Source organism: Propithecus coquereli, unplaced genomic scaffold (genome assembly GCF_000956105.1).
Source record: "Propithecus coquereli isolate 6110/MARCELLA unplaced genomic scaffold, Pcoq_1.0 Scaffold285, whole genome shotgun sequence".
In the NCBI taxonomy this organism is placed as follows: Eukaryota; Metazoa; Chordata; class Mammalia; order Primates; family Indriidae; genus Propithecus; species Propithecus coquereli.
Window position 1 is genome coordinate 2,713,647 of NW_012148452.1, and position 12,761 is coordinate 2,726,407.

The 12,761-nt window shown below is 43.3% G+C and overlaps 2 protein-coding genes across 3 annotated transcripts in view; both read left to right on the top strand.

Moving 5' to 3' along the window:
- TEX14 (testis expressed 14) overlaps positions 1-2,631 on the top strand; it is a 92,792-nt gene extending 90,161 nt beyond the window's left edge. The window contains exons 29-31 of one of the 2 annotated variants that reach the window (XM_012648439.1): positions 398-507; positions 1,803-1,854; positions 2,301-2,631. In XM_012648439.1, the coding sequence (XP_012503893.1) occupies positions 398-507; positions 1,803-1,854; positions 2,301-2,337 (199 nt within the window). In that variant the 3' untranslated portion in view covers positions 2,338-2,631. The remainder of the gene's footprint in view (positions 1-397; positions 508-1,802; positions 1,855-2,300) is intronic. The other variant, XM_012648438.1, reaches the window with a different exon arrangement.
- A 7,069-nt stretch (positions 2,632-9,700) lies between these two features.
- LOC105813672 (chromosome unknown open reading frame, human C17orf47) lies at positions 9,701-12,022 on the top strand. Its single transcript, XM_012648440.1, has 2 exons — positions 9,701-11,228; positions 11,892-12,022. Exons 1-2 carry the CDS (start codon positions 9,701-9,703, stop codon positions 12,020-12,022), a joined length of 1,659 nt encoding a protein of 552 aa, XP_012503894.1.
- The last annotated feature ends 739 nt before the right edge of the window (positions 12,023-12,761 follow it).

The following is a 12,761-nucleotide window of genomic DNA, read 5'->3' on the forward strand; positions in this document are numbered from 1 at the left end:
ATCCTCCTGCCTCAGCCTCCCGAGTAGCTGGGACTACAGGCATGCGCCATCATGCCCGGCTAATTAGTAAAATACTTTTTTTTCCTTGAGTCATTACAGCATAGTGGTTGAAAGCAGAGTATCAGGCAGACTGCCTGTGTCAGATCTCAGCTCTAGGATTTACTAGGTGTGTCATTTAACTTCTCTGTGCTTCAGTTTCCTCATGACTGAATGAGGATGGTAGTGGTTATGAGAATTAAACGAATTAAAAAATATATATTACAGCACTTAAACCATGGTGCCTGGCCCATAGGAAACACTTTGTTAGAGCTAGCTGTTATGTTTCCTTTCGAGTGTGGTCCTGTTCCCCTGGCCATTATGTATGTGGTTTGATGCCCCAAATCGTTATTTATTAAAGGGAAACAAATACCAAGGATCAAGAAGTTGGTGAAAAGAAGATAAAAAGGGAAGAAAGCATCAAGGCAGAGAGAAGGAGATCAGAGAGCTTTTTAGGGACTTCTGAAGAAGGTATGAATGATTGTTTATAATAGTCTGCAGTAGCCTGCAGTCCTTGGGCTTTGATGAGCATCAAAGTTATTTAGAAATTTTTCCCAGATGCTATACATAATCCTCCTACCTTTGATAATTTGTTTTTTCCTGCAGTTCAGCCTAGGTTTTCTGTTAATTGCCAATCATAGCTTCATCACAAAACAGTAATAACATCCAATTCTATTTATAAAGCAAACCTTCACCCAGTCTTATCATCATTATCTTGTACATTGTCTGGAAAGATGTTTTGCTTCTAATTGTCTGACATCTTCAAAAGAGTTTTAAATTTAGCTCACATAGATGCTGTAGATTCCAATAAGAAATCATATTTTATGGAATTTAAATGGGATCTACAAGTAATTTGAAAGTTATAAATTAACCTTAATTTCAAGACTATTTTGATGGAGCTTTAAGGTTTCTGGTATGCCATTTACACAAACGATGCCTTCCTATATTTAAGTTCCTCCTACTCAGAAAATAAGATTTTAACTCTTTCAGATCATCTGGTATCCCTTTCATCCCCTCTCAAGTCCCTTCTCCTTTCTCTGCCCTGCTTTGTGCCCCAGGATGCTGACCCTAGTGGACTGCATCTCCTGGGCTTCCTGTTGGCCAATGGGAGGCTGCAGCAGACCAAAGGATTGGAGAGAGGTTGGGTATTACTTCCCCTCCCTGCCTACTTCAGCACCCGTGTGCCTGGTAGAGGTGGTTTCCCTCCACAACTCTACCGCTTCTATAGTGCAGTCCTTTCTTCCCATTTCCAGCTCTCACTAGGTTCCAGTAACTGACCTTTCATCCTCAACCCTCAGTCCCTTCAGACTTAGGCTTCCCGCTGCTGCTAGTCACTGGATGCTTTGCCATTGCTCGTTTGTTCCCTTAACTCTAACTAAACCTCTGTATGTAGTCACTTCATTAAGGAGTCTTTATTTGAACCAGCCATGGGTACATTCTGTTCCCTCCAGAACCCTGACTGGCACAGGACCCAGGATGTATGGACATTTAGCTAGTATTGAGTTCACTGAGAAGATAATGCAGGGACTTTGTGAATTAGTGTCATTAGTGTCCATTGCTATGGCAGAGAGCTGTACAGTGTTAGGAGGGGAAGCCCATTAACTGTGTTTTTAGAAAGATTCTATCTCTAGAGTAGATCACCAGTTGTAGGTAAAACAACCATTGTAGGTAAAGTAGAGAGAACACTAACATGAATTCTGAAAACTGGACCCTTTGACCTAGAAAGTAATCAGGTTCTTTTTTTTTTCCTCTTATATTTCATCCAGATGAAGTAAAACCCTGCTTTTGGAAGCGACTGGGTTGGTCTGAACCATCCAGGTAATGAGATATCAGATGTTTGTAAGTCAAAGTTCGTGGTTTATAGACAACATGAGCAGAGTTAAAACATTTATCAGTGTCTAAATAAACATTAATGACAAAGATTTGAATTCAGACAAAATTGCTCAATTTAAAACATGTTAATGTTTATAGTTAATTAAAATATAAAGTGAAATTAATGTCAACTTTGATTAAATAAGTGGCAGAGTCAGCCCAAGAACAGTTTTAATATGGAGGGGGTGCAGAAGATGCTGCCGTTAATTGCTTTGCAGTCATTTTGCATTTTCATGATACACTTTTGATCATTATCCCTCTTGATTATAAAGACCCAAATCCCCTTCCCTTGAATTCAGTTAAATAGAAAGATAATGTCGTTTGTGTCTTTGAGAAATATACATACTCACTTGAAACTCCCTTTTTTCGTTCTTTAAAAAACATGCGCACAGGATAATCGTGCTGGATCAGAGTGACTTGTCAGACTGACTGAACTGGATCGTGGATGGACTCCTGGCCTGGGTTTGAGTGTCCTGGTTCCGAGCTCCTTTCTTTGTCTGCTTCGGTTGCCATCAGGGCAGCAGCTGCAGGTCTTAACTCTCACCGTTCAACTGCCACAGCAGACATCATGGTTTGGCCCGTCTGTTGGCAGCACATTCAACCATTTTCAGTCAGGTTTCTGAAAACTGAGAGGTTTGTGATTGTAAACATTTTTTGTTGTGCCCAGAATGGCTTTTGGTTTGTTTTAAGTCCTGTTATATAATAAAATGTTTACTTTTAATACCCATTAAGTTTCAGTGGTGAAAGATATATTTCTGTGTTTGAATTGCTGGGAGCTGGGGAGAGAACTGCCACCCAGAGAGGCTTCAATTTCTGTTCTAAAGTTTGACAAATAGGCCGCTACTGCTTCCACTCATTATACAGACTAGCACCAGTCATCGTGTTTTATAATAGAAATACCGCCTGTCCTCTTGGCTGAGATAGCCATATTCCCATTCCAGCTAGAATTGCCTTACAGTACTGGTAGCAATAAAATCCTAAGATATTTTGAACTCTTTAAGGTGAACAGACATTATCTTCATATATTTTGGATTGTGCACCTCACATCATTAACATGCTGGAGTAATGAACTTGTGGTAAGACTAAGGTCACAACATTTTCTCTATTTTAGCTTCTTGTGACTACTGGCTAAATGCATAACATGTGTCTAGCCTGGTGTTTAGAGGATTCATATACCTTCATCTAACTCCAGTTTGGAGTTTTCACATATGAATAAAAACCTTTTCTTGGAAACTATGTGCTGTTTTACATAGTATTAGCCAGCTAACATTTTATTCTGTCTTGGTGAGTAAGTAATAGGATTTTTGTGTATGAAAACTGAACAGTTCCTATTGTGGATGGTTATATTCATACTTCTTTTATCCCAGAAATTTTACCCTGCACAGATAAAATGGGAAGGTACAGATCTATTTGACCATTTTAAAGTAAGGAAACAGTTCCTTGCCATTATAACCAGAGGAACAAGTAAGTTTATAAATAATACTATGTAAAGAAACTTTGAGGGATACAGAGGCTTACAGTACCAGTCTTCCTCTCAAAAAACATATTTTAATTGATGAGACAAAACCAATATACAGGCAGGTGTAGTGGCTCACTCCTGTAATCCTAACACTCTGGGAGGCCGAGGCGGGAGGATCACTTGAGCTCTGAAGTTTAAGACCAGCCTGAGCAAGAGTGAGACCCCGTCTCTACTAAAAATACAAAAATTAGCCAGGCATCATGGCATGCGCCTATAGTCCCAGCCATTTGGGATGCTGAGGCAGGAGGATCGCTTGAGCCTAGGAGTTTCAGGTTGCTGTGAGCTATGATAACACCACTGCACTCAAGTCGGGGTGATAGAGTGAGACTCTGTCTCAAAAAAAAAAAAGAAAAAAAATACCAACATACATAAAAAGGTAAGGACTATTAGCAGATGTGTCATAATAAATGAGTTATATTATGGCATTAACTATTAGTATTCATAAAGGATGCAGGTCCTGCACAAACTCCTGCTGATAAGGATTGTAATCTCCTATATACAGAGTAAATGCTTCTATCTGGCCAGTGACTATGTAATACTGGCCAATATTAACAATAATAATAATGCTGGTAGGTATTTATTGGTTATAGAGCAACTATGATGTGCCAGTTACTTTATACACATGAATCCTTTTCCTGCACATAGCAGTCCCACTATGTTTCTTTTTTTTTTTTTGAGACAGAGTCTCACTCTGTTGCCTGGGCTAGAGTGCCGTGGCGTCAGCCTAGCTCACAGCAACCTCAAACTTCTGGTCTCAAGCGATCCTCCTGCCTCAGCCTCCCGAGTTGCTGGGACTACAGGCATGCGCCACCATGCCCGGCTAATTTTTTCTATATTTTTAGTTGTCCAATTAATTTCTTTCTATTCTTAGTAGAGACGGGGTCTCGCTCTTGCTCAGGCTGGTTTCGAACTCCTGAGCTCAAACAATCCGCCCACCTCGGCCTCCCAGAGAGCTAGGATTACAGGCGTGAGCCACCGCACCCGGCCCCACTATGTTTCTTTAGTATGCTACTTCTCCCACTCTCGTCAGCTATTTCAAACTTCTAACCCTCACTTCTCAACACTCAACAGATGACTGTACCTCCAACTTTACAGAAAAAATAGAAGCCATCAGATGGGAACTAACTCAGCTTCCTACCACCAAAACTACTAACATGACCACATCTACCTCTGTAGATAGACGTAGTTGTAGGTAAAGCAGTCTACCCTGAACTAGAGATGGACCTATTCTATACCTGTTATTTTTGCTTTCCTTCCTGTTATGCTGAAGGAAGTGTTCCTTTTCCTGTTTTAGGCCAATCTCGTTTTTTGTCCACTCAGGGTTATCCTTCCCAGGTTATCCTATTTTCAGTAGCTTCAACCCCTTCTTCTATATGAGCTTTTTTCATAAGCATTAACACCCTTGGATTTTCCTATCTTTAAAAAGTGTTCCCTGGATCCCATCTTCCTTTCCAGCTACTGTCTCATCACTCTCCTCCCACTGCAGTTAGAGTTCTCAAAATAGTTGTCTGCACCTATGTTTAGTGCCTCATCTCCCGCTCACTCCTCAATGTACTAGAATCTGAATTCTACTCCTTCCATTCTCTAGTGGTCACTAAGGTCACCAGTGGTTTTCCTATTCCTGAAACCCATGGACACTTTGGCTTCATTGTCATTTGCTCTCTTATGCTATTCCCTTGGCTTCCTTGATGGTTTTCCTCAGACTTTCCTTCTGTCTCTCTGGTTACTTCACCTCAGCCTCCTATAAGGATTCCACCTCTATCTTTTCTCACTCCAAGTTCTCCTCCTAAGAGACCTTTTTCACTCCCATGGCTTCAGTTAGCACAGGACTGACAACTCCCAGATATGTATTATGAGCCTAGGGCCAGAGTACCCACATAATCAATGTCTCTACTTGGATTTCCTTCAGGTGTCTTACTGACATACCTAGTACTGAACTCACAGTCTTAACCTCCTCCACCTCCAGCATTCCTCTTCCAATCAGTGGTATCATTGTCCAGTCAGCCACTCAAACCAGAAACCCAGGAGCCATCTTTGACTCTCCTCCCACTCCTTTACTTCTTACATAAAAAAAAAATCAATCATTAGCCAGGTGCTGTGGCACATGCCTGTAGTCCCAGCTACGGGGAGGCCTCCAAAATATATGTCTCTTATACCCACCTTCTCTCCATTTCAATTGCCACTAGCCTCCCTCATTCAGACCACTAGTAACTCTTACCTGAACTATTACAACAGCCTCCTCAAGTGGCCTTTTCCATCCAATCCCACACTCAACACACCTTTTTGAGTGACTCCTATATGCCAGACACCTCTCTAAGTGCTTGGGCAACAGTGAACAAAGCAGAGCTTTGGCTGTCCTGAGTTAAATAAGCAAATAGATCACATGGTAAATGCTATGAAGAAAAGAAACAGGTTAAAGTGACAATGATGGGCAGGGGCAACTTATCATTGGGTAGGGTATTCAAGGGAAAGCTGCCCTGAAGAGGTGGCTTTTAAGCTTTGATTGGAATGATAAGAAGCCAGTCTTGCGACTCTAGGGGATGAGCATTCCAGCAAGGGGAATAGCAAGTTGCAAAGGATCCATGGGAAACACCAAACTGGAACAGCAAAAGGCCAGGCCAGTGTGGTGGAGCAGAGTAAACCGTGGGGAGGCTGACTGGAGGTGAAGTGAGACGAGACTGGACAGGGATTATAGACCACAGTACAAGGTAGAAATCCAATGGAAGATTCTAAGTAGCGGGGGCAGAGAGAGGGATAAAACTAACTGACTTAAAATTTTTAAAGATTTCTTTGGTACTCTTGCTTCTCTAATTTTTTTCTCCACAGAAATTTTTTTTTTGGAGACGAAGTCTTGCTCTGTCACCTGGGTTAGAGTGCCATGGCACGTCAGCCTAGCTCACAGCAACCTCAAACTCATGGGCTCAAGTGATTGTTCTGCCTCAGCCTCCCGAATACCCAGGACTATAGGTAGGCACCACCATACCTGGCTACTTTTTTCTTTTGAGAGGGGGTAGAGATGGGGGGGGGTCTCACTTTCTTGCCCAGGCTGGTCTCAAACTGCTAGCCTCAAATGATCCTCTTGCCTTGACCTCCCAAAGCACTGGGATTACAGGCATGAAAAAGCTGAGTCTTTGTACCAAAAAATAAATATCTGATTAATCAAAAATTTAAATGTAAAAGTAAATACATAAAGGTTAAGCAAATCTAGGTTACTGTTTTTTAATCTTGGGGTAGAGAAAGCTTTTCTAAATCATGACCTCAAAGTGAGAAGAGGTTGGTGAGTTTAGTATATAAAAATGTAAAACTTCTTTACCACAAATAGTGCCTCAACAAGGATAAAGTTAACAAAGTGAGTGTAAATAATTGCAATATATTGCATAAACAAAAGGTTTATATTCCAAAGATATAAAGAGTTCTATGGCCAGGTGTGGTGGCTCATGCCTGTAATTCTGGGAGGCGGAGACGGGAGGATCGCTTGGGGTCAGGAGTTCGAGACCAGTCTGAGCACGAGCAAGACCCCCGTCTCTACTAAAAATAGAAAAATTAGCCGGGCATGGTGGCTTGCACCTGTAGTCCCAGCTACTCAGGAAGATCGCTTGAGCCCAGGAGTTTGAGGTTGCTGTGAGCTAGGCTGACGCCGCGGCACTCTAGCCCAGGCAAGAGAGTGAGACTCTGTCTCAATAATAAAAAAAAAAAAGTTCTACTAACATGTAAGAAAAACACCCTAATAGAAAAATAGGCAAAAAACAATTCACAAAAGAAGCAATATAGATGGCCAATTAGCATATTAAAAGATGTTCTGTTTCACTAGTAATCAAAGGAATGCTAATTAAAACAGAATATTGTTTTTCATTTAACTGATGGCAAAGAGGAAGAATATAATTTCTAAGGCTGTGAGTATGTGGGGAAACAGACATCTTCATTCACTGTGTTGGGGGTATAAATTGGTACCACTTATCTGGAGGGATGGATATTTGCCAGTATGTATTTTAAATGTGACTATTTTTTGACCCAAAATTCCATTTAGACCAGTACTTCAGAAATTTTATTGTACACATGAATCACCTGGAGATTGTGTTAAAATACAGATTCTCACCGAATAGGTCTGAGGAGGGGCCCAAGCTCCTATACTTCTAATAAGCTCCCAGGTGGTGGCCGTGCTGCTGGTCCATCCAGACTTACAGGACTTTATCCTAAAGCCGTGTTCCAGAACCCTGGCTGCACATTAGAACCTTCTGAGGAGGTTTTAAAAATACTAATGTTCAGGCCTTAGCCTCAAATTATTTGATTTATTTTGTCTGAGGTGGAGCATGGGCTTTAAAAAGCTCTCCAGGTGATTCTAATGTGCAGTCAGGATTTAGAACTATTGTCCTAAGGAGAAAATTGGACTGTACACAATGATGTGTTTTCATAAAAGGATGTTTATTGCAACATTGTTTATAATATCACAAAATTAGAAATAACCCAAATAAGCTGGGTGTAGTTGCAAGCCCCTGTAGTCCTAATACCTGTAGTCCTGTAGTCCCAGCTAATTAGGACACTGAGGCAGGAGGATCACTTGAGCCCAGTAGTTTAAGGCTGTAATGGGCAATGATCGCACCTGTAAATAGCCACTGCACTCCAGCCTGAGCAACATAGTGAGAAAAAAAATAACCTAATGGCCAGCAATAAAGGACAGGTTGAGAAAATTATGGAACAACTATAAATGTATTAATTAGAAATTATACCATAGATATAGATTTGTTGACACAGAAGAATGTCCATAGCATATTATGGAATAATGCTAGTGGGTTTATAATAGGACCTCATTTATATAAATTTATAAATGTCTACATATGGTAAATGCATAGGAAGATACCTGGAAAGATGCTTATTAAAATAGCGAAGTGGTCCTTTCAGGTAATTTTAACTTTTTATAATTCTTTGTAAAGCTGTTTTCATTTTGGGTAATAGAAAGAGTTTAGAAATACTTAAAACTCAAATCAGCTGGGCACAGTGGCACACACCTGTAGTCCCAACTATTCAGGAGACTGAGTCAGAAGGATGACTTGAGCCCAGGAGTTCACAACAACCTGGGCAATACAGCAAGATCCTGTCTCAATATAAATAAATAAATAAAATAAACAAATCAGTGGGAGGGAGGACTAGAATGTCATTAAAATTAAATAGCCATAAACCTAATCAATTTATTATAGCTCATTTGAGGAAAAACTGTTTAATACAAAAGAATGATCAATGTAGAGCATAGAAAAATAAAGCTGCCCATCCTATAACCTCAACCCTTCATAGTCAGTAATGTGTTTGGATATGGGAGGGTCTACATCAGAGAGAGAGACAGAGTAAGAGAGGGCATGTGAAAAGGAGATAAATATGACAGAGCCTCTCATCCAAAATGGTCATCCAAATTGGAAAGTCACTCTCCAAATCAAGAGAGAACCAGAGTGCAGCTGGTTGGATAGCTGACAGGAAAGGATCATGAGAAAGGACACAAAGATTTGTTGTGTGACATCCATGTACCAGGCAATGGTGCAAGTCAGGTAACTTGTCCAAGGTGCACAAGAAGTTGTTTATGACTGAAACCAATGACTAACTCCAAATCCCCTCTAAAATACTACACTCTCCATGGACCAAGAACATGCAAATTTATGATTTGAGCAACCTGGATTTTTACCCCAGGGTCAACCAAACCGTCCATGAAACCTGGAAAAGGCTGGAGCTCTGTTTTGGCTTTTATACAATGCAGTTTCAAACAAAATCGGGACAACTTTGTACCTTATTAAAACTGGGGTTAACACAGCGTGATTGGTTTCAGTAGCCTTGCTGTCACAAGATCTTCTGGCTTATTCCTTCTCTGGATGAGTCCTTGAGAATTCTTAGAATCTGGGGAGAGGAGGGTCTGGAGCCTTCCCTATATACAAGGAAATCCCAGTTTTGTTAAGATCTTGGCCCAAGGTTTGGTGATGTCAATTCTGAAGACAAATCCAGTTTCCTTTTGGTACTGCCTGAGATTTTCTGAAGAACTGTGGCTGTACAGCAAGATGCACAGCTCCTTCCTTTATGACATCACCAGACAGAGAGGTAGCTAAGGGGCCTATTTGAGACACTCTTAGAACAGCAGCCATTTGAGACACTTTTAGAACAACAGCCACTTTTGTGGGATCCCAAGAACAACAGCTTTTAAAACTGGGGGTAAATATTCAGGCTTCATTAGGATCCTGAATACAAGCCAGATGATAAAATATGGGGTCTACTCAGAAGGGGACAGTCTATCAGATGGTCAAGACAAGTAAAACTGGGTCCAAGATAGCAGTTTCAGCACAGAGAGGGGCTGAGGTTTCTATGGGCACAACCCCTCAGCGGGGACATGGGTACGTTCTTACCTCAAGCCAGCGAAATGCTGCAGTCTCCCTGAGCCCTTCCCAGCGAAGATCAGAAGCTGCAACTCTCACCACTCCTCATTCAACATCAGACTATCCTCGATCTTTCTCCCCGAAGTCAGGGCCCAATGTCTCAGCAGTACCCATCCCTCGGGGAACTGAGTCGCGTTCAAGAACAGAAGGATCCCGCCATTCCTCTCCTCATCGAAAGATCCAGCAGACACCAACTTCCCATTCTGTAAGCATACATCAGAATGTTAGTCCAGTCAGAGAGGAAGCAACACGAAGAGGTGGTGAGACCAAGCCATCACGTGAGGTCGGCCATCATGCCTCATCAACCCCAGATGCCAAATCCTTTCGTCGGTTGAGTTTTCTAGACCACAAGGATAACTTACAATCACAAATCTTAGAAGATGACCTGCCTTCCAAGGTCCAGAACCCCCAAGGGGTCAGAGTTCCCCGTAGGATTTCAGCTTACCCAAAGGATGAAGCAGTACAAACTGAGCCCATCCGAAGGATTTTGACTGCTAGTGAGGTCAAATCTCCAAGGAGTCCCTCTAGCCCAGAGCGTGGCAGCAGCCGTGTCTATGAACATCGGACAGTCCAGAAAAGGACACCTGGAGAAGAGCCAGAAACGGGTCCCCACCGCTCAGTTCCTCCAGACCCCAAGGCCTTGTATAGGAATACGAACTTGGAATCATCCCTCAAACTCTCTGTCCTTAGGGATTTGGATAGTGGACACCGAGTTTCTGTGCGGCCAGACCCTGCGTCTCTCCGAAAGCATTATGCCTACCCCGAAACCAAGCCCTCTGCAAAAGTCTTAATATCATCAGAGGTGGAGTCCAACATGAGGTCCCCAATCCGAGGAGACAGTGAGGTTGGCCGCAGGGTCACCATCTCTGCAGGGGAACAGCCAGTACAGTCAACTCACCGTATGACAGCTCGATCAGTGTCTGGGAGCCCCCACAGATCTTCCATGTTTGTCACTCCAGAGCCCATTTATAAACAGAAAACCCAAAGACCCAGAGAAAGTATCTACATGTCCTTAGCACCCTCACGAAAGTCCTCCATCCACGCAGAACTGGAACTGACTCCTCGGCCCTTGCCACCTAGGTCCTTACCTCGGTATGAGCCCGACTCCTCATGGTGGGACTTACTGAATCCTGAAGTGGAAACGCCACAAAGCCGGCCGACAACACCTGATTTTGAGCCTAAGTCCCCTTCTTCCCTAGACCCTTTATTGTGCCATTTTAAAATGGACTCAAGCCCTTTCTATGAGGACATGATGTTCCAGAGAGAGAAGGCAAGCCCATCACCACCACCACCAAAGGATTCTCCAAGTCGGGCACCACTGAGGGAAGTGTCACAGGCCACCAAGCACACCTGCAAACAACCCATTCAAAGGTTTAGTGCTTTCTTCCTGGGTATGTGAAGAAGCAGACTGGCCAGGTGCAGCCCTGATTTAGTGAGATGGGGTGTTGGAGTGGGCAGGAAAGGCCTCCTCTTCATTCTGGGCCTCAGGACTGCCCTCCTGCCAGTGCCAAAGCTAGTCCTGTCCTTGAGCCCATTGCTCCATTCCTTCCCTGCCAGCTTCTCTGAGTGCCAAGCTAATGACATCGATGACAATGCTTCGGCCCAGTGTCAGGCATTGACTCTTCCAGGCAACACTGCTTAACTTTTCAATGGAAGGTAGTAGAAAGTAGTTTACAGGGTCGGAAGCTGCTTCCTGAGAGTGGAGATGAAGAACTGAGCTGGGGTGAGGGCTGGTAAGGGCTGTTAAAGAGAATAAGGACCTCAGGTAAATATTCTGGCAACAAAGTGGAGAAGGTGGGTGTAGATGAGCTGGGACTTGAACTTCCAGGAGGGGAAAGGCACCCACAGGGACAGAGAGTAGGTGCAAAAAAGGGAGAGGGAGAGTGGGAATGTGATGTTTACTCATAGGCTGCAGGACTTCTTGGAGAAGATCGAGGGCTGAGGGTACCTCTGGGTGGAGAAATGTTGAGCTAGAAAGGGAGATGCAAGTAATAGCGGTGGGGGTGTGCATCCCACAGAGAGAAGTAAAGCAACCATCTCTCTGTTACTTTCAGATGTCTCTGAGGAAATGTACAATCGTGTCATCTGGTGGCTAAAAGGTCTGTGCTTTTCTGTCCTGTGGGCCCATAGTGGAGGATTGGGGGGTGGGAAGACAGGTGAGAGGGTGGTGTCTATGTATCTGTAGAGCTAGGTCCTTTAGGAGATACGTGGTGGGGTTTTGACCTGAAGGAACAGAGGAACTTCTCATCTTGCCTTAAATTCCACCATTAGAATCATTCCTTTGGGGCTTAGAACCTTTCTCATTTTTAAGAGTCTCCTTTTAATGGGAAATCACTTCTGGAATGAAGAACAATTTAAGCCCCATGGCTTTTCCACTTAGCTGGTCTTACCTATCATGTGATTAAAAAAAAAAAAACACCAAAGCAAACTACCTGCTTCACAGTCTTGCTCAGGGCTGAGTCCACATTAATTTGAGTTGGGGACTCTTCTCACGTGTCTCTCTGGTTCCTCAGAACCCTCCTCCAGCCCCCACCCTACAACCTGGGAGGTACTTAATTGACTACTGCCCAGGCAGGATCCCCAGAGATGTCTGGGCCTGCCCCTTGAGGCCGTCAGTGGGTCTTGCAGCTCTAGAATCCTTAAGAGAATTGTCCCCAGGGCCTCATGACCCTCCACTCCTTTGTACTCTTGGCCTCTCTGGTGGCAGGGGAGGGTGGGGACCAGCCCTTATACAGCAATTCTTGGCAGCAGGGACTTGCTGTGAGTATTGTGGCCCAAAATATGCCCCAGCCCTATGAGCATGACAGGTCAGGGCTCTGCATAAAGCAGTTCCTGGGAAGGAGGGAGCCCTGGGAATGCAGTCCAGTCCCAACCAGCATGAGCCTGCCAAGTGATGGATGGCAAAGAGCAGCAAAGCTCTTTAA

What these genes read in the sequence shown, in the direction of transcription:
- LOC105813672 (XM_012648440.1), top strand. Translation starts at nt 9,701, where the DNA reads ATGGTCAAGACAAGTAAAACTGGGTCCAAGATAGCAGTTTCAGCACAG. An exon ending in GTTTAGTGCTTTCTTCCTGG is followed by an intron (nt 11,229 to 11,891) that starts GTATGTGAAGAA and finishes TGTTACTTTCAG; the next exon opens with ATGTCTCTGAGGAAATGTAC.